This window comes from Plectropomus leopardus, chromosome 5 (assembly GCF_008729295.1).
Source record: "Plectropomus leopardus isolate mb chromosome 5, YSFRI_Pleo_2.0, whole genome shotgun sequence".
In the NCBI taxonomy this organism is placed as follows: domain Eukaryota; kingdom Metazoa; phylum Chordata; class Actinopteri; order Perciformes; family Serranidae; genus Plectropomus; species Plectropomus leopardus.
In genome coordinates this window covers 23,354,996-23,377,048 of record NC_056467.1, presented here as the reverse complement: position 1 = coordinate 23,377,048, position 22,053 = coordinate 23,354,996, and the positions used below count along the sequence as shown (strand labels likewise).

The following is a 22,053-nucleotide window of genomic DNA, read 5'->3' as shown; positions in this document are numbered from 1 at the left end:
ACCACTCCAAGGTGATGTAGGCATGTAATGCGAGTGATAATGGAAAGACAAGCCCCTGTGGCAGGATTTAGGGTCAACTTTACTTTCATCTCTTCTTAAACCACGTTTAATAAAAATAAGAAAAAATCTGTCTTGTTCCTTGTACCTTATATGTGGGAGTGGTGATGTATGAGGGAATCCTTGGAGGTGATAGTCGATGGTTTCGCAGAGGAATTGTGGATTTAAAACAAGACAAGGTGGTATGGATGATCCACCTCTTAATAACAACTAAACATCGGCTATCTCTTAACTTTCCTTTAGCTCAATGAAATATCTCGATCACTGAGGATGTATTTCCTTGAAATCTGGCACAGCTATTCATGTTCCCCACAGGAAAGATTTTAATAACTGGGGCTATCCTTTAACTTCCCATCCTCTTTCACCATCAGGTCAAAATTTCAGTTTGGCAAAATCATCAGTTTATGACTAAATACTTGAGGTACTATATATGAGGTAATTATATTCTCTTTAGTACTGTGCTAAGTGCTATTGAGCAAATCTTAACATGCTAAGCTGAGATGGTGAACATGATAAACATTATGCCTAATAATCATTAGCTTGTAACATTGTCATAATGAGCCACCAGATTCTTAAGATTGTTAATCTCGTTTTTACAAAGTACAGTTGCATTTGTACCAACACGTAACTTCAAAACCAAGAAACAGACAGTTTGCACAAGGTCCTTGAAGAGAAAAAAAAGTTCTTAAAACCTCCTTTGACTTCCAAACTGCATAATGCTGTCTTATATTTTGACCAAAAAATTGTTCATCAAATCATTATAAATACATCGTTCCGAATCAGAAATCGCTTTTTTTTTCTTCTTTTGAAAATTCCGATGCATCACCGTCTCCCTAATAGTTTATTTTTTACTTCACCTCCTTCTGAAAAACCATGTCGAAAACAGTAGGCCTATGGATAAACTTAGCATGGCTTGACTTCATGACTGACTTTTTACTGTGATTTGTTTTTTTGTCCTTTTTTTTGAGCGGTGCACCAATGTATAGGCTCCACCCAAAGGTAAAAGTGAAACTTAAGGTCCACCTGGTGTTATTTTCTGGTGATACAGATGGTTCTACAGTATTTTAAGATGATTTTCTTTATAATGTTTTCTCCTTTTTGTAACTAGTTGTTAAATCTGTCTGATATCAGGTATCTCACTGGGACTCTCCCTCCTCTCGTAGATCATGTGCAGGCCACTTGCCATGTGGAATTTCAATTTTATTGAGTTAATGTGGTTTTGTTGACACTCTCGCGTTGTGACGCTTCGAAAAGTTCCAATCCAGAGAAGTTTTAAAGTGGTGCATTATAGAAGTATAAACTCCATGGGAGCTGTGCTGTTTAAATGTTTTTATAAGGATTTGATGCCGTTTTCCTAAAAAGTGTGCACGGAGGATAACATAACTGACTTGCACAATATGAAATAATATTTTAAAATGAATAATTTGCTTTTAACAAAGTTCTTGTTAAGTCCTTGGAAGAAGTACTTGAAACTCATTGAATTTTCATTTAATATTGTCTGTCTGAACCCTGAACAAAATAAATTAAACCCAGACAGATGCTTCTTACAACAAAGTTTTAATGAGTGTCCTTTTTCCATATGTCTTGTTTTGTGTAGGCAGAAAAGTTTGAAGGCTCTGGACAGCCCATTGTGGCCATTAAGGGGGCGAAGCTTTCAGACTATGGAGGCCGGTCCCTGTCTGCATCTTTCAGCAGCACCCTGATGATCAACCCAGACATCCCTGAGGCTTATAAGCTCCGAGGCTGGTAAGTGAGCCTGAGGGTCATAGATAATGCACTGCTCGTGTGTTCTAGCAATTGCATACTCACGACAAAATGCTTTCATAGCAGGTATGAAACATGGTATACATTTCAGGCCAGGAGGCTTATTCTTATTTATTTCACCCGCTGTGAGATAACTTCTAGCATGCAAGCATTACTGCTGAAATTGAAGAACTTGAAGGATTTAAATGGTTGTGAGTGTGCATGCTCTGCTTCTCATTGTCAAGATTAGTTTTCCCCCATTAGCCACAATGTGGGGGGTTGCTTCAATGAAGCATTACATATAAATGGAAATCATACTTAATCTGTGGAAATGCGTTTTTTACTCCTCTAATCGCCTTTCCAGATGAAATGAAATCCAGACTAATTTCTGTGTGATTATGTTGATTGTAGCATTTCTTGTGGCTTGGTGTGTGTGTGTGTGTGTGTGTGTGTGTGTGTGTGTGTGTGTGTGTGTGCGTGTGTGCGTGTGTGTGTGTGTGTGTTAGAGTGTACATGGTTATGTTTGTGGTTGTGTAGTGTGCACACGTGTTCCTTCATGTTTGTTATCACTTGAACACACAGGGTTATGGCCAAATTAGCCCAGCTATCTTTGTCTTTGAAATCAGAGTGGTTATCTGTGCACATGTAGTCATGCATATTGAACAAATGTTGATTTTATTAGAAGTATTGGAGCTAAATGCAGAGCTGTAGGATAGTACGCACACACAATTAAGGCACGTGACTCTATTCCTTGAAGATTTTCTGTCGGCTTTTCTTGCATAAAAGAGAGAAACATTTAAGACTCGAGCTTTCATCTTTTATTCAGCTCACGTGCCAGTTCCTCGATTTTCCAAATTATCACCTCTCCCTGGTGTGCAGCAAAAATAATCATGCACTGTATGTATGTTTTTTGCCAGGGGTAAAATGAATTTTCTGTTATTTTGTTATCTATTTTTAAACAAAGACATCCCCCTGTCAGTGTGTGATGACAAGGTTTATTGGGACAGGTTGGCACATGATTGACAGATGAGGCAGTGCTCTCATGGACCGCAGTCGGGGGTTGATGCGTAACCTCGCATCAGCGCTGTGGCACTCTGATTGATCTGTCCTTATAGATCGTACTTAAACAGGCGGGTTCTGCCCCTCCTCTCTGACATGAAAGCAGATGTCTGTATTTGTGAGTGGAGATCTAATCGATTTCGTCCAAAGAGTTTCATTTATTTACCTCCCAATACCACTGCCCGCTCTGCTCTAAGGAATAAAGACGGTAAACCCTTCAAGTTTATTTTGTGACCAGTCCAGTGGAGTCTCTTTTTCTGCTTTGACAAATGCAGCTGCAAGTATTTATGCATGTTCAGAGGACCTGATCTGCATAATCAACGCAGTGAAATGTGACTCGACTCTGCAGGTGAAAAAGAGGCAAATTATAGAATATGCTCAAATGTGCCTCTTTTATCAGATAGTTTTTGGCACTGGCTTCTGGCTCTTCTGAATATATTTTCTTCTTTTATTTCATTTCTCAGAATGCCAACTACTGTGAACTGCTTTTTGTGACGGGATTATTTTATATCTGCGTCATGATCGAAAGAGCTCTATTATCGGCACCACTCCTGGGTCTTCTGCTTTCTTTTACCTGAACACCATTAAGTCCTAAAATATGTTTCCTCATCCCTGCTGGAGCATAGGCTTTTAAGACTTCCTGTGCCTTCTTCTGTTTAATGACAGAAAGTTGTCCCCACGTTCTCCTGTCACTTCTCACTTGGACAACCAGAGATAATGATCTCTAAATTCTTCCGTTGCTTTATCCACTGTAGAAGAGCAGTTTGCTCATGTGGGTCCTCTTTGGACAATGGGTTCCTGCAGGTTTGCAGCCATCCACTAATGAACAGTTTAAAAGTCACAGATGGATTGACTTGGATCGAGAGTAATGAGTCAGGTTTGGCTTCCTTCCAAGTGAGAGGCATGGTGAAGACGGGATCGTTATGCAGCATGTCTGAGGGCTGTGTCCCCGCCAGCCTCGTGCTGTGAAGCTGATGGAGAGAATGGCCTCTTTAGTTATTTATCTTTTGTTTTAGTGCTGCAGCACAGAGATGATATCTTAAGATGATGACAAAAAATGTCAGTGTGTGTATTAAAAGGAAGACTGCCAGCTTTTTAATACATAGTGTGTGTTTTGTTGTGCTGGTGATAAGTCTGGCTCTCAGGATGGTAGCCGTCTACAAGTGTGTCCCCTAATAGTTCTATAAGCTAAGATGTGAATTATAGATAACGGAATAAGGAAGCACATCAGTTAAACTCTGAATGATGATAATTTTTAATCTTGCACAGAAGAACCTAAAGCTTTTTACTCCCTCAGCCAAAGACTTGCCTTTACTATACAGCCAAGGCTGCTGAAACATCATTGTTTTACTCATGCAGAGGCGTCTTAATTTGATTGTGTTTTGGCGCAGACCTTTGGGACTCCCTCAAATGAATAGTCTATCCTTGGTGGGCTGTTGACTCAAACTCATGTCGAGTATTAGTGGTGCCGCTCAGCACTTTCCAATGTGCTTATAAATAAGAATGCAGCACTAATTATCTTGATCTTGGGTTAATCTAGGGTCTTTGTGTGTGTGCACCGTATGCTCTCACCCTCTTTTCTAGATTTATTGACACAGGTTGCCAACTTGATATTAAACCTACACTAAGATCCTTTATGTGGAGATAATTAGTGTAAAAAATCTGGTTTGACATTCACCCTTTCATCCATCTAACTGTTAAGATGCAGTTGTCCATTAGGGGGCAACAGCACATTTAGAGACAGTCATGCTGCCTTTTTCCATTCTGTCACTTTTCTGTTAACTACATTTTGTCATAGTTATTGTCAGTCAACCTCAGACATTCACAATGGACTCATTTAGTCACACACTGACATTTCCTCCGTCTTCCTTATCATGACTCTGGTATTTCCATACATACAGGCTACAGCACATAGTTGTGATAGTAATTATGTCAGCCCAGAAGCAAATAAGCTGTTACACGGTAGTCTTATGAACTGGATCCCTCAGTATTTAATGACTTGTTATTTTACCTAAATGTTTACCTGTGCTATGAGAAGTGGCAGAATTACTTGCTGAATTATTGGTGTTGAGTTATTAGCTGAATTGAAATAGTAACTGAATGAATTTTTCGGGACCAAATTTGATAACAAGTGTCTGACAAAGTGAAGAATTCTTCTCTATGATGGCACTCTCGCTCGTTTCAGTCAACACTGTCAGCCTTGAATCAGGACACTCTACCTCAGATACCTTACTCGATCTGTTTTCTAGCAGCCTGAGTTGTCATTTTATTAGCACTAAGTTACATGAAATTTTGATGGAATAAGTGTTAAGTTGAAATAGCAAAAATGCCAAATTATTTTCTTGTTGCAGCTTCTCAAATGAGAGGACTTGTTGATGTCTTTGTCATATGTAAAAGTAAACTGAATATCATCAGGTTTTAGAAAATTATTGTTGCAGCGTTTTTTGACTTTTCATAGACACATTTTGCTACATATATCAGACATAGAATTACAACTTCTATGTTTTTCTAAATCAAAATACTCTGGAAGTTACTTAAAGAAGGTTTTTTAAAGATGTGAACTGTCAACCCGGCTCAGAGAGAATAATAACTTGGTCAATACAACATCCCTTATTCATGCTGATATGTATTTAAAAAAGCAAAATCACAGGTTAGCAGGATGTTCAGTTTGGCTCACTGCTCTATTTAAATTCTGTTTTACCAGGAAAAAACTGCAATAACTTTCTGTTCTGTTTTTCCATGATATACTTGCTCTCTGCAGCTCTGTATAGGACAAACTCATTAAAATTCAACTATTGTGACACGGCAGTGAGAGTCAGTCTACCGATGCATGCAGAACTGTCCTAGGGTGCAGGAATTACATGTAAACGTTTGATAGCTGTGTTCTCGCTCTTTTATTTTGCAGTGTTCTTACATAAATGCTTTTACAATTGCAGCCTGAATGATCTGCTCGTTATGACAAGAAAGAAACTGTCACTATGCCAAAATGAGAATGAAGCAGAACATCAACATTTTACATGTATTTAACTAATTATTTGGTATAATTTCAAAGAATACTTCACCTTTCAAATGACCATTTATACATCGGTTACTTACCCTGTGTTGTGCTGAATTCATGAATAAAAGTCATGTGGGACCACGTGAGACATGCGATTACAAACACACAACTGCTCAGTGCTTCCTAAACACATTGCATAACCTATACGTTTGTTAACGGATGTTTCAGTGTAGTTTTTCTGTTTTCAAACATGACCTCCCTCTTTATTTCAGTTCTCCATTTTTGGATTTTCGTTCATCGAAATAGTGTAACAATGTTTTTATAACAAGCTCTGTGTAACACACGGTGAGAAATTGATACACAAATGGTCTTTTGGAGGGTGAAGTATTCCTTTAAGTTACTAGTAGATCGATGTTTGACTCCATGTCGCTCAGATGAGATGGCAGACATGATGTCACACATAACACGGAGTAATCTTGTTTGTGGCGTGTTTGCTACTCCAACCCAAGCATTAGACATTATAGTCTTGGCCCGAAGCGGACAACTCTACTTACTTACCCATTCTCCCCTCACGTCTCTCCCCCGACACGTCTCTGCTCCTACCTTGTCCTTGTTCATTGACGCAGTGACATTTGACATGTCTATGGCATGCACATGCATGTCAACATGCCAACCCCCAGTCATGTGTCACAGTCTTCCTTCAGATAGTTTGTCTCACTGAAGCCATGCTGCTGCAAACTGGGATCTGCCTGCTTTGAGTTAACTGTTGCTCATTTTCTGCCAGATCTAATTCGTCCTCTCCTTCTGTCCTTCATCACGATCCCTGTCCACCATTCCGTTTTTGTTTCCTGTGCTCCTGGACACCTCTGTGATAAAAACTGCAGCAACTTTTAAAACAGGATGTCACGGCGGTATCTTGAGTGTTTTACAGTCCTTGTGGGTACCTGTCAAATCACATGTCCAGAGGAGCCATGCAACGCTGTGAAGCCTAATTCATCTGCAGTCTTACCTTTTTAAAGTGTAATGCATCTCAGATATGTTGTCACTACATTCTTCTCCTCTGTAGAAAATCTGTCTTAGCAGAGATGTTGAGCCATGGCAGAGGATGGTATGTCCATTTTGTCTGATTTGATTTGTCAGAATGTCATTTAAGTTCCTAACTGGCTGCAGGCACAATTAAAGCAAAGCGGTGCTGGTAAACTAGAGTGGAATCTGGTGCCACCATAAAGAATTGCTCACATTTGTCAATAGGTGTGGGAAATTGGCAGCCTGTGTGTTGCTCTGGCCACAGTCTGAAGCGTTAATGGGGATATTTTCAATTAGTCATGCCTCCAGGAGCAGGGCCCGCTCTCACCGTATTTACAACCTGGCCTCCCCATTGTGCGCCACTCTGCTTTGTGGCCAACAGATTAGTAGTCTCTATTGATCTCTGTGACCATTTTAAACTGACCCCCCCCCTTCCCACTCTCTCACACACACAACTGCATGTTACCTCCAACCATCTCTCTTCTCCTTCCATCCTGCCTCTCCTCTTCTTCTTCCTATTGTCTTCCCTGAATTACCGAGAACATTGGGTGAAAATGGTTTTTTGATATCACCGTAACAGCCCTGACCCTGGCCAGCTCATCTGTCCCTCTGCCGTTGATTCATTTCACAAGCCTCTCAGCCTGCCTTGCTCTCAGCTGAGCCATCCTTGCTTTGACAAACACAAATGGATGCTCTGCTTTGAACAAGATTTTTTTTTTTTGCTAACTGTTAAATGGGCAGCCTGCCGTCTGTTGACAGCCATGTTAACAGCAGAGTATTGTGTATCCTACTTTGGTCTTGATGTTTTAAAATGAATAAAGCTGCAGTCCAGAAGGCTTCAGCATGCCAACAGTATAAATCTCTAAAGTGGAAAAACAGCTTTCTTAAAACAGTTTTCATCTATGTAAATGTGGTAATGTACTGTAGAATTGAATATTTACTGAACTTTGTCACTTGACAAAATGAATAGGCAGCTAGTTAGATAATTAAGCATTTAGAGACTCTTAGTTAGGGTTGTGGGGGATCTATTGGCATAAATGGAAAATAATATAATTGTTGTCTATTAGTGTATGATCAACTGAAAATAAGAATTATTATGTTTTTGTCACCTTAGAATGAGCTGTTTACATCTACAGAGAGAGCTGGTCTTTGTCCACATAAATTACAATCTTGTGTGTTTCTACAGCAGCCGAGAATGGACAAACTAAATTCTGGCTCTGGGCCATTCATGTTTTTGCGTCAGCCACTGTAGTTAGCAGCCCCTCCACGATGAGCAGCATGGGAAAAAACACTGATATGTACCATTAACTGTTTTGTTCTGTGTTTTTGCTGGTTTAAAGCTCATGTTTTGGACAGGACGAGACCTCTGCAGATAATGTGGTTCCCAGTAAAAACCTGCTGAATGTCTGGATCTCTAATTATCAGAGAAAAAAGATAAGCATATATTAGCAGGTGCTGGGCGTCTCAGATGAGCCAAACAGTGTTGGAGACATGCTGATTTTTTTTTTTTACGCGAAACTATTCAGCATTTTAATCACCTGTTCTGTTTATTTTGGAGAGTAAGAGACCTCTGCGGAAAATTCGACTTCCCATTAAAAACCTCCTTAACAATGAAGAGTGAAAGAATTCTTACCAGGAGAAGTTTCAGCTGGTTGCAATCTGCAATCCTCACCGCTAGATGACACGAAATTTTATAGTATTACAGATTGCTCCTTTAAGTGAAAAGGTAAAACATTCAATTGTTTCTGAAACATGAATATTTTCTGATCATTTTGGTCCTCTGTGGTAAACTTACATCTTGGTTTTGCACTTTTAGTTAAATTAAAAAAACAGACAGGAATATGCTAGCTTGGCCTTGATGTGCATTTTTCTTTCTTTTTTTCCAAATTCTTATGGACCAAACTGTTGATCAGGGAAATAATTGACACATTATTGTATAAAGTATATCATCATTAGTTGCAGTCCTACAGATGCACTAGGTTGACTGTGACTGGGGACAAATTAGCACTGGCTGGTGTTTCTTCTCTCTCACATAGGTATGACAAGGAGGGACATGCTATGGATGGACAGTCCCTGACAGAGATGAGAAGCAGCGGTGGAGGACTCACCAACTGGAAGACTCTATCTGACGTTAAGACGGAGCACCTGGGACACGGAGACAAGGTACACACATGCTCAGCGTTGCCTTGACACACTCATACATTCAAGATATGGTAACCCCAGAAACATTGCTATTCAAGGATAATTCTTTGAAGATATTCAAGGACAAACTGAAAGACCGGCTTTGAATCCCAAACAACAAATATGAAAGTGTTCACAGTCGAGCTGCATTTGTTATTAAAGCCCACAGTACACATTGTCTATACACTGTCGCTACAATGTAACCTTGTCATTCGTAGCTCTGCTTTGCAAGAGGTGCTTTTTTGCTGAGAGCCAGTGTAATGAATCTTTATAATCATTGACTCATAAAATCACTGCACCACCAGGTATGTGTGCTTAAAAATCAGATCCTGATCTTCTGCTCATTAATCCCACTGTATAGTGGGTGTCCTCTCACAGTCCCAGTGTATGTTCACAGTGAAAACCACATTCATCTCCGGTATTGATTACTGAGATTACATAGGCTCTATTCTTTGCCCTCTGTAATGAAATTACTGCCCTCAGATAAGTTAAGTAATGTGTGCTCTTTAATTTCCTCCTTTTTTTTTCATTTTTACCATTGAGGGAAATGGTGCTCACAAAAGTGTAGAAATTGTCTGATGTGACCTGAGCAGGGATCTTAACTTGTGTAATTTAACATCATTTAACATACTCTGCACATTATTAATCATCACAGTATGATGAAAATATCCCATTAAGACTATAGGACAATTAATAGATACAAGTGTTTATGACAGGGCACCAAGAAGAGCTATTATGCTCTATTGTCTATTTGGAGGCTCAGAGAAGACTTAATTCCTTAGAAAACAAAGAAAAATGCAAAAACAAATGGATTAAACCAGAGCAACAGTTAGTTGTAAATCTCAATTCAGTGTAAAATATGTTTTGTTAAATGAGTAATTTCAGGATTTGTATGCAGTGATGAAACTGCATGTGCTCATCTGCTGCCTGAGGCTGCGAATGACCCCGTCCTACTTGTTTTGCCCTCGTAATTCTCTCTTCTAAGGCCACAACTGCAGATTTCCCGGTCACAGACAGTAAACGGCTTATTGCTCTTCCTTATGCTTCTTTTAGTACAGCCACCTCAGCTTTTCTATCATCTGGAGGCCTACATTGAGCTTAAGCAGTCCAATCTATTTTTTTCCTTCTACCCCCAAATCCTTTACTGTAACCATTAGCCCCCTGTCAGGTGCAGGGCTTCTTGTGGCATGAGCTCCCTGCTGTTTGGGAGGAAAGGTTTGACCCTGGGCTGTGGAGGCTCTTGCTCTGCCTCAGCATGGCGTGTGATGAGGCCCGGTACTGACAAAGGAGCTGAGCCAAGGCCGTCCTCAACCCCTCTGAGACATCTCATACACAGGGGCATGGGGGTCAGACCTCTCAAGCGCCTCCCCCCACCTAACCAAAGTCTGTTGCCATTAATTGTGCCTGTCACAAAGTTTTTGTGTCACAATCTCAAGTTTCCACATTGCTCCCGTGCCCTCTCTGACAGTAAGTGGTCACCCTCCTCTCGCTGGCTTGACAACGCATTTGTAAAGGCCCGTGACAGTGGCGAGAAACAAGTTCCTCTTTCATCTTCCCACTGCGGCAGCCCCGGTCAGTCACACATTAATTGAAGAGGTATTTACTTGATTAATTGCACCTCTTTTGGAAATGCAGCAAGGGTTGATGTCTGGGTTGTTTTTGGTAAATCAAAACAGTAATTAAAAAAAGCATAGCCAGCGGCTCCTGGTGTTGGAACAGGATGATTTTCTCCTATTTTGTTGCTGTCACTTACCACCCTCTTAAGGGCTTTTTGTTGATCCAAAATGACATGTAATATCAATTGTCCTGTTTTAGAAGTTAATTGGGGTCGTATTCTTTTTGCATACTAACGCAGTGGTCAGTGCTCTGAGAAGAGAGGGGAAAGAATTGGTTTTCATTGTGTCTTTGGAAGATATTCCAAACTGTTTTCCTGTTTATTATTATGTTTTTTTTTTTGGTTTTTTTTTTAGCAAATGTTAGAGACTTTAGTAAGATGTTTTTTAAAGCCCAGTGAGTTTACCACTCAGCAAAGGATCTTTTGACTGTGTGAACCAAGGAAAATATAAAAGAAGGAAAGGTTATGACGTCGGAGACAGCATTTGACGAGTCAGACTCCGTTCTGTTCAAAATCAAAATCACACCTTGACCAATTATATCTTTGTTTCAATTTTGACTGAAAAATCTCTCCATCAGATTAAAAAATACACATTACGTAATGCTTGCTTATGTTTTTTTTTTTTGTTTTTTTTTAATGTGAATATGCACATTTGTTTTCCTTGTTTTTGGTCTCCAAACCAAATCCGACTCATTCCAGCAACTGCAATTCAAGCTCCGGTTTGGTCCAAGGTAACATTACATCATAATACGTAAACAGACTTTGAACTGCTGTGCCCGCCCCATTGGCTCCAATAGGACTGACACCAAAGTCTGGCTCGTCTCACACTGTCACTGATGTCATGACATTTCCTTCTTTTAAATTTTTCTCATTGTCAACCAGAATGTCAAGATCACTGAAATATTTAAACAATGCTTCTTAATTTTTTCCCAGCCCTGTGGAAAAACTAATTACACATGACTGTGGTCTAAAGCGTTTCTTCACATTTAACATAATTGCATTTACATAGTGGCATTAATAATTGGCTGATGTATTTGGGTATTATGGCCCCAAACTGGCAGGCCTGTTGCTCTGCTCCTTGACCCTGAACAGGCACCTTTAGCCTTTTATCAAAGCGTGCAGGGGCCCAGTCTCCTCTCTGTTGTCACAGCCAATGCTGAGGTTATTAAGAGAGGGACACTCTGTCCAAAACGATTAGCTGTTAGGGTGCAACAACTATCCGTTGTGTGCAGTATGTAATATAACTTTTCATCCCTTCATTACAACACACCCAGAGCTACTTTCTTTATTCACCTATTTCTATGAAATGTGTGTCTTTCGGTCAGGTGTTTTCCTACCGACTACGAGTGTTTTCTGAAGGCTGTTTATGTGCAGCCGATTTTAAAGTTTGCCTATTTGCCACAAGCACTCCCTCAGTAGCTTGCATTGGTGTCAGAGCCATGAGGATTCTGTTTCAGAGTGCAACTTGTGCATCTGATACACAATTCTGGCAGCTCACATACACCATTTTATGCTCCTTAAAATGTCATCTTAATGTTAATTTCATGCGGTTTATTCCTGGTTTTCAACAGTCAACATATTTCACATACAAAACACAAAGGTCGTGAGGGAGAGGAGACATCGAGTCAGGAGCACATTCAAGTAGCATTATTCAGCACTGAACTTTTGTTTATATGAATATTTGTTTATGTTCCCTTTTTTAGGCAGACTACTACACCTGCATCGCTACCATAGTGTACCTGCGCAAGGAAAACTGCCTTTACCAGGCCTGTCCCAGCCAAGACTGCAACAAAAAAGTGATAGATCAACAGAATGGCATGTACCGCTGCGAAAAGTGTGACAAAGAATTCCCCAACTTCAAGTACCGCCTCATCCTTTCTGTAAGTGACTTGGCATTGGCTTCCCTAAAACTTGTGACTCTCATTCGGCTGTGCCACACATGCACTCACACACAAGCATATATGCTAATGCACATATCTTAAAGGCCTGTTCTTCCTGCTTAGTCTTGAGCAGATGCCTCTGCTGAGGCTATGCGTATCATCCTCCTAGTCCTGTCTTTCTTTTCTCCTGACTCACTGTCCTTATTCTGTCTCCCAGGGCTCAAGCCCTTCTCTCCCCTTATGGCCCACTCCCTCTGGTTTAATATTCCCCCAATCTGCTCTTTGCAGTTAAATTTAGAGACATTTAAAGCCGACTCGGCTGTTTCTGTGACACATCGTAATGAGGACTAATTTTAGATTTTACACTTGCGTTTAAATCAGAGCTATGTCGGGGTAATTGCTGCAGTTCTCTATACTGTGCTGTTAGTCATTTTACAAAAAGTGCAGGGAGGAAGAGAAATAGTAGCCCTTTTTATTCTCCACTCATTTGAAAACATTATTTGGAAAGAACAAATAACAACATTAAATGCAAAAACTCACTTAGTCAGCAGCAGAACAATTGCAGCCAGGCATCTAAAATAAGCAGCTTTTTGTTTTGTACCACTCGCCAGCCAACATATTGTTATTCTTCACAAGCTGTAACATAAGCTGTGAATTTGCCTTCCCTGTATGTATCACAAGAACACCATGACTCTGCTCGTGTTGCCGGGCTTGCCAGCAGGATATAGCTAATTAGAGGATGTAATGATTTCTTATGAGCTGAGGGATGTGTTTCTCAAAAAACTGCATTTAAGCATCTAGCAGGTGCAAAATTTAAGCAAGAGTGCATTGATCTATACTTGTGTGTGCGTGTACGCATCTAACTTTTCTTCCTCTTCACTCCTTCCTTTTGTTTTCTACACAATTCGACAGGCCAACATTGCAGATTATGCAGACAACCAGTGGGTGACTCTCTTCCAGGAGAGTGCAGAGGCCATCCTGGGCCAGAACGCAGCTTACCTGGGGCAGCTCAAGGACTCGGTGAGACTCCTGTTTCTGAATATAATACTGGCCTCAGGAAATGGCGAGGGCACAGGTTAAACCACAGGCTTTGTTACTGCAAAACACGCACACTCACACACACACCTGCATAGACAAATCTGTGTTATAGACACCCACCGTGCTTTCTTTCTTCCAGGCACAATTACTTGGAGAATCACAGGAGTTGTTTGTCAGCGTTCAGTTATCACAGACTTACCTTATTTTACATTTGAAACTAACTTTTGATTAAAAGAATATATGTACTTCTTGAAACAGAGCCAATCATACGTGTCTCAATTTCAGAATGAAGCCGCCTTCGACGAGGTTTTCCAACAAGCCAACTTCAACACTTTTGTCTTCCGCAGCAGAGTGAAGCTAGAAACGTATAACGTAAGTAAAGCAGAAATGGTAATTAGTCTGAGAAAATGCCTGCAAGTTTGTTGCCAACGTAGCATGCTTTGTAGATGAACTATATTGCTGTAACAAAATAAAAATATGCCTATTAATAAGACTGGGAGGGAAATAAAGATGCAGCCTCAATCCCCTGAACCGCCACCATTTCTTTGTGAGCTGAAAATGCATAGCACGTAAACGGGCTCTTTATGTTTTTCCTCCTTGATACTTTCCCTATCCATTAACAAAACTACTCTGCTTTCATTTTGACTGACAGAGCCATGTCTAAAAAAAAAAAAAATTTAAAAAAAACCCTTTAAGTGTTGTCCTAGAATGCTGCTCATTTTCAGTGGCTTTGTGAAGGGTGCACACACAGATTAGTCGCGGTCACTATTTCCTGTAGGCCACACAGATAGAGGTTTGTTTTGAGGGAAGCACATAAAAGAATTGATTGGGCTGGGACTCTGAGCAGGAAGTCTGGAGCTGAGCCAGAGGCGGCATCCGCCTTCAACCCACAGAAGAGGCCACTGTGTCTGTCACATTCAGCTCAGCCTCCTAACTGCCAATGGCACTGCTACAAGCATGTATTGGCTGCTGCCTGCAGACCCCATATTCTTTCAACAGAGACACCTGCAACCCCTCTTTCAGTTTATTTTCTCCTTCTCAGTGCTACAAGCTAGCCATTGTGCTGTACTCTCATATTTTGTCATGGGCACAATGTTGTAAGTGCTTGATGTTGCACAAAGCCAGTTAATGATACCCATCCATCCTGATGCATCACCTACGACAACTCAAGTTTTGACAGAAACTTTGTAACAAGGTTTATCAGAGCAGTTTGATTCAGTCGAGAACCTTTAACAGTCTCTGAGGAGTTTGATGAAATTATCCCTTACAATGACATTAAAACAGTAAGACAGACTGTCAGCACATTTAAAGGTCTCCCTAGCTATGCCTAATGTTGTGAAGGTGAACATCAGATGTTTAGACTTTATGCATACATTTCCAATACTAAAGCTGAAACTAGATGATTTACTCAGAAGAATATGTTGATAATCAAATCTTTGTCATTTTTTTGGCAAATTAACCAAAATCTGTCTTGTTCCAGTAGTAAACTGTGACATTTGCTGCTTTTCTCCATTTTATGTCAGTGAATATGTCTGGTTTGGACTGATCGTTGGTCAAAATGAGCAGTTTGCGGCCGTCAGTTAGTGACAGCATTTTCACAATTTTCTGACACTTGATAGACTAAAGAATTGAACCTAAATTAATTGAAAGAATAATCCTTAGTTGTCCTATACTATGTATTACATATAGCTAAGTATATATCACATCACTGTGATGTTATGCTCACAATAGTCACTTCAAGGTAGACAAGTGGAAATTGATTTAGATTGCCCTCCAGCTGTTTTCGAGATTGTTGCGGCCTGATCTCACCAGCGCCTTCGTATAAACAAAAAGTGATGGTGATGCATGTGACATTGTGGGCTCAAGTGAAAATTGCAAAAGTAGTTGTGACGCTGTCACAGATGCTGAGCAGCATTTGCTCAGCACCATATCATTTTATGTATGTGACGCGGCAGTTTCTACCTGCAAGTTATTGTAAACAAACGTTTTTGTCTATAGATAACAACTTGATTAGGATCACAATTACATATAAGACAATGACTACAGTTGTCATAAAGAATTATCTGGATTTACTGGACCTTAGTATCAGAATCAAATGAAAGTGTTAGGATGCTCTATCATTTGTTGCTCGACATCACACTGAACAAAAAACCTCAGCTGAGCAAGACCATCTAAATGAGCAAAACCAAGACACTGTTGAAGGAGCCTAGTGTCCCAGTAAGGATCAAAACTGCATTCAATTTTAATTAATGTCATTCTTGCATCAAAGATGCTCAAATAAATGTGCGTAAAGCCTTTCAAAGGATAAAGACGGGATGCCACTGAGAACCAGAAACTGTGCTACTTGATATAGTTTTCTTGCTATTACACCAAAACACAGTGATTTGTTACATTGCATTTATCAAAACAAGTGTGATGCATCATGTAATTATTTTCACACAAATCAATATAAAAGTAGAATTTTAGCATTCAGGATATTTATCATTTTGATATTCTGTGTAGGTAATTGTGTTATAACTCTCAAAATGTCAGCAGGCAAATTACTTTATAACTATAAATGTGTTGCTGCTGTCAGAAAGCAATCTTTTAAATATTACCACTCAGTACTGGACTCTTTGACAGTCTTAAATCTTTAACTTGCCTGACAGCAGGAATGTTTGCTTGCAGCTATGATCCAAACTGCTGTGCTGTTATTAAGGTCTTATTGTCCCCGTAGGCTGTGTCTAGACATTGTAACTGATTTAAGTGTCTCAAAAGGATGACACTGATGAAAAAGCTGATATTGAACATTCAAGGCTTTTCATTGCAGCACTGGCCCAGTCTTGACCACTGCAGGCCCAGTCTCAAATCAGAGTCAGCTGATATTTTCTCATTTCACCCTTAAATCCGGTTACATTATTCTGGGGCGATGGTGCAGGTTGAGTCTGTGAGTGTAGAGAGTGGGAAAGTGATTCCCAACACTGGTTTAAGTCCTGCTGGTTTTCCATTCGACTTAAGACCTACTGCACTTGACCAGTTTTCCAGGGCTGGTTAAAAACCACTGATTCAGCATTAAATGCAATGATCAAATACACAGCCAACACATAGGTTAAAGGATTTAAAGTGAATATTATATAACCCTAAACACTCTTTGAGAAATAAAATATTTTCAAAGTATGAGATGGATACTTTTCCCTTGGCTGTTGTTTGTTTTTAAGTGTCCCTGGCGAGTTTAAAGCTGTTAGAAAAAGGTCACACTGGAATCAATTTATGTGTGTGTTGTTCCTTTTGTGCTTTGTGTGTGTGTGTGTGTGTGTGTGTGTGTGTGTGTACACACCCACAGCAGTGGCTGTAGGGGAGGCCAGCACAGGTTGTCCAAGTGTGCATCAACACCAAACTTGGCTGTGTGATGTTGGTAGCTTACAGATTCACACACGGCTAATTTTATTCACCCACTCATCAACGAAAATCATCTTTTGAACATCCCTGTCAGTGTGTATGGTAGTTGTAGGATGCCACAAAACCACTGTCAAAATGCTCTGTTGATACTTAAGTCTTTTCTTTGAGATAAGCAGTAGCTCATTGTCAGTCAGTGGAGGGAAAAAATCCCTGCTGTTATTGTATCATAGATTAAAACCAAATTAATTCACAGAAACTTGCTCTGAAAATTATAGTCATTTTAAATGTGACATGCAATTAAGATTCATGCTGTCTGCTATCATTTAGTGTGTGATTTCACAATTTCAGGAGATCCCACAGAGCAGTAGATGTCATTTAAACATCATCTCCAAGTTTTAGCGCTGTTATAGTCCAGGATTTATCGTCTAGGTATAGTCTGATTTTAGATCATATTTTAAAATAATAATTTGATATATTAAAACAACCTAAAAATCTGTAAATATTTACCAAAAGTACTGCATACCCCTGCATTTACAGTATGGATGTTTGTTTGTTGTCTTATACACAGATTTTGTTTACTCTGTAATCTAGGCTAACATTAGATGTCTATTAATCTTTAACTTTTCAACTGTGAATAACCAAAATCTGATCATCTCAATAAATCTAAACATCTGAAGACAAATAAACATATAATAGATTAAATGTCTTTTTTTTATTATGACATTTACTTCCATTATGCATATATTTAATTTCAAGGCTACAACACTGGTCAGAAGAGAGAATAAGTTTGCGTTTTTAGCAAAGAGCTGTGCACACCTGTAGGACTCATTAATTACATTAGGTTAAACTAAACTAAATTGGGAGCAAATATGCTTTTTTTCCTTTACATGATGTTTCAATCAAAAATCTGATGGATGTGTAAAAGTGGTTGGCCAGACAGGGTGTGCAGGTAATAACCAGGCTGGGAACACTCAACTTGTTTAGCCTGAGGCCCACTTTTACAAAATGACAAGAGGCCAGGAGCCATTTCATAAACAAACATGAATGATATTATCAGTAAATGTAATAAATGAATGGCTTGTTTTGAACCTTTTGACGTTTGGTTTCCTCTGCAAAGAGTTAAATCCAGTTCCAGCTTCCCCACACAGGTCAGGTGTACTAAGAGGGTTTTCTAGGATTTAAGGTAGTGCACTCTGGCACCTTATTTATATTCAGATTACAAATAAAAAAAAATCCCATGGTGAATCAATTTATTTTTCTTGTGAATTAGCAAAGGATCAGCAGGCCTCCGGCACCGTGATATGGAAAGACTTTGCCCGCAGGCTGTAAGCTGAGTGTCCCTGAATGTGGGCTTCACCCTAAAAGGTGCTCTATACGATGCTGAGGATGGTATTGGCTGTACAGGGCTCTTACCTGTGAAATTACAAGCAAACATGAAGGTGGCTGAGTCAAAATTGCAGCCGCTAGCCGGGCGAACACCTCTAAAAGTGCTAAAAACGGCAACAGTACTGACAGAGCTAACAGTATTAACGTGAAGGGGGAACCCAAAGATGGGCGCCGCACTTATCACCAGTAACTGCTGTATGATCACATAAACGAGTCAGTGTATGTCAATCTCTGTGTGTGTTTTCCACTAACATGCATACGTGGCTGGCCCGGCTACCAAAACAAAGACGCTCAGATTAAAGCACACAGACGGAGCATTACTTCATTTTCTGTTCAGGGCGCCAATACTCTCCAATATCTTTTCAAAGCATATTAATGTTCAAAATCTCACATATAAAACCTTTAAGATATTACGTTTGAGACTTCTGAACTGATGATTACATTCAAGTCACAGAGCAAAACATCTCTTTTCCTGAAAGTTAAATCCCTGGCAACCTTCAAGAAACCCAGACGGTCGCTTAACATCACTTAAAGGTGCCCTGTGGAGTTTCCTTGTAAACAAAGTTTGTTTATACTCTCTGTTACCCACCAAAACTTACTGTATGTATCCTTGAGGTCTGACAAACGACTGTGGATGCAGATTCTTACTTTCTATCGTTTGCAAAGCTGTTTTTGCCCCATGCTCTGAATCATACAATGTTTATGTCCATGTTTGCTGGCTGATGATCAGTATAATGGCATGATACACATTCAAAAACATCCTCTCACAGCACTACCAACAGTCCCACACTCCACAGGGTACCTTTAACCAATGCTATGAAGATATTTGCATAATTCTCAAAGACTTCTCTGTCTGTCTGGATCAACATGTAATCCTTTCGCAACCGTTTCCTAAGTCACGGCAAGATAAAAGCCAGAAGTGACATATTCATTCTGTACAATGCAATACCAAAGTTTTATTATCACATTCATTTATCTATATTGATGTGTAGCATGACAGTTCATTCTACTAAATGTCAAACTATAATGATGAAGTTTTTCATTATTTTATATTTTGGTATATAATATGCCCATATTTCTCTTGCATCATACAAAACAAGCACCAGAATTTATAACGGTCTATTCTGGAAGACTGTGGGCTCTCGTCCAAAGGAAGATGATTTACATTTCACCCACTTCAGCTGCAGAGGATTAATGGTGACGAAATGAGTGTAACCTCTGTTTAAATGCAGAGAATAATGGCCCTGGTAGAAATGACCTTCCCATGTCTAGACAGTTGTGGAGGTGGTTATGGCTTTAAAAGCTGCCTCTTTTTTGTGAGACATTCATCTGAATGCCAACACAATTCAGACACCAGACCAAACCTGTCACATTGCCCACTTTGTCATGAGGGAAGGGGAGATGCCTATATATAGTATGTTTGCAGTAGATGTGTTGATAGAGGGATAGATGGTGTGAGTCAACGTATGTAGCAGATCCTGTGTCGTCCATGAATCTAAATCAACATTGAACTAATTTTGCACACAATTTGAATGTTTATGGAGAAATCCCTAGTGTTAACATAATATGCCAACATTTATCTACTCTATATTATGTTTACTGGGGATGAATGGTTAAGTGCGGAGAATAAGTTTGACACGTTTCGTGTGTCGGTCTATAGGTTTATTTTGCTACTCTTCAGTTAACTGCACAGTACCAGATCTAGTGGGATCTAAATAGCTGTGCTGCTTATTTGGAGATTACAGTTACAGCGCTATTTCAACTCAACAGCATTGCTGTGAAAAAATTCCGCTAACCATCTGGTCTCCCCCAAGGTTGCTCGGGTAAGAAGTACCCCCTTACCCTAGCACTGTTAACTGGGCTTTTGTTATCACTGTTAGCTCTGTTAGCACCGTTACCAGTGTCAGCACAGCTAGTGGTGCGAACATACGTTGGTTAACAATGCTGAACGAGTTATGCGTCTTAAAAAGAAAAGCCACTTACTCACCAGGGCTACCTCAGGGGTGAGTGAAGGTAAGCTACCATGTTTCTGCAGCAGCAACCCGCCACTGGGATGGTGTTACCGGCAGTAAAACAGAGCGATCAAAACTAACATTAGCTAATCGGTGGAGACCGAAGAGCGGGCAGTGTGTTTCCACATGCTAACAAAGGCTATCCATTAGCAAAGCCAACAAAAACTTAAATGAAAGGCATCACATTTACATCACAAAACATTTAAATTTGACCACCTCCAAATGGGAAATGTGGCGCTTAAGCTCTGAGTAAATGGAAGGCCTCTTGAATTCATGTCCTTTGCATTTCTCCTCAAAAATTAACTTCTTAGTTACCGGTAAATGGGTGTGGGGTATTCGAAGTTATCGATCCAGGAGAAGCACACTGAAAACAGTGCTGAATTTTCAAGCTTGAAATATGTCTTTAATGAGTTTTCTTATGTTTGTGTGACAGGACGAATCCAGGATCAAGGCCACAGTGATGGAGGTAAAGCCTGTTGACCATAAGGACTACAGCAGGAGGCTGATCATGAACATAAGGAAACAGGCCGCTCAGTAGGAACTCATCATTTATGCCAAGTCTCTCTCACTCTTCAGTAGTCTTTTTCATGGTTTGGTGGGTTTTCTTTTGTTTCTGTACAGTCAACAAACAGCTCTAAATGTGTAAGTTTTACTTCCATAGCATTTGTGTTTTTTCATGTTCATTATCTTTGACCAGCCCTGTAAGTGAGTTATCCTCAATGTCCTGTATCCGTGACTGTTCACCTGTCCTTTGTGAAATTATGATTTGTGGTCTAACTCGTTTTTGTTGGTGAACATCACGGACAAGGATTTCTCTCCTTGTACTTGGGGAAGCAGAGCAGAGAGTGGGTCAGTAAGCCACAAAAGAAACCATCGCTGCGCCTGTCTTAAGTCAGCCGGTTGTTCTGTACAGCGGTCATGTGGGGGTGGTGGCTGCTTTGAGCAGAGGACCAGTACAGTAGCGAGCACTCTTTTCACTTTCTGACGGGCGCTCAAAACGGCTGGGCTGGACCTGCACATCCCTGATAAGACCTTCTACTCTGCCACTCTCTTTTTTGCTCCGTCTCTCACATACTTGCAAACATAAGCACATATACACATGCACAGTGCAAACCTAATGGGAAATGTACTGCAGTCTGTTTAAATAGATAAAAGGTGTTTTCAATGCCTGCACCTTTTTTTTGTGTTTCGTTATTTTGTTTTCTGTAAGAATTGTGAGAATAAAGATGTTTGTAATCAAATTCTGTTTTATAAAGGATACGTGGTTCTGTGTTAGACACATATATGTAACTGAAGTCTGTAACAGTAATGTGCAAATATGTTGAGCTGACACAACCATCCCTCACAGCAACTGAGCCTCTTACAAGCAAATGAAAACACGAAGTCCAAATTTTTTTTTTTTTTTTTTTTAGGAGTTGCACTATATATAGGGGATTTATTCAAGGGCTGCCACACAATGCCCTCTATCTCCCCAGGTTTTACTCAGATGTGCAACAGATTCCCCTGCAAACTTGACTTTCATGTTGTATTAAAGCAGAACATCAGTGGGGCCGCACCTCCCCATTTTTCTTGAGATAACATCTCCTTTCTGCTGAGTGCTGCATCTGTTGCCTGTAGTGTGCTGGGATGGATTAAACCTGCCTTTAAATGGTAGGGAAAGGTAAGTTTGACTTATTTATT

At 40.0% G+C, this 22,053-nt stretch overlaps 1 protein-coding gene across 1 annotated transcript in view; it reads left to right on the top strand.

Moving 5' to 3' along the window:
* The window catches only part of rpa1 (replication protein A1), a 54,129-nt gene extending 32,515 nt beyond the window's left edge, over positions 1–21,614 (top strand). Inside the window, 6 exon segments of the mRNA XM_042486632.1 lie at positions 1,655–1,803; positions 8,920–9,046; positions 12,383–12,559; positions 13,472–13,579; positions 13,883–13,969; positions 20,807–21,614. Of these exon segments, the coding sequence (XP_042342566.1) occupies positions 1,655–1,803; positions 8,920–9,046; positions 12,383–12,559; positions 13,472–13,579; positions 13,883–13,969; positions 20,807–20,911 (753 nt within the window). The 3' untranslated portion in view covers positions 20,912–21,614.
* The last annotated feature ends 439 nt before the right edge of the window (positions 21,615–22,053 follow it).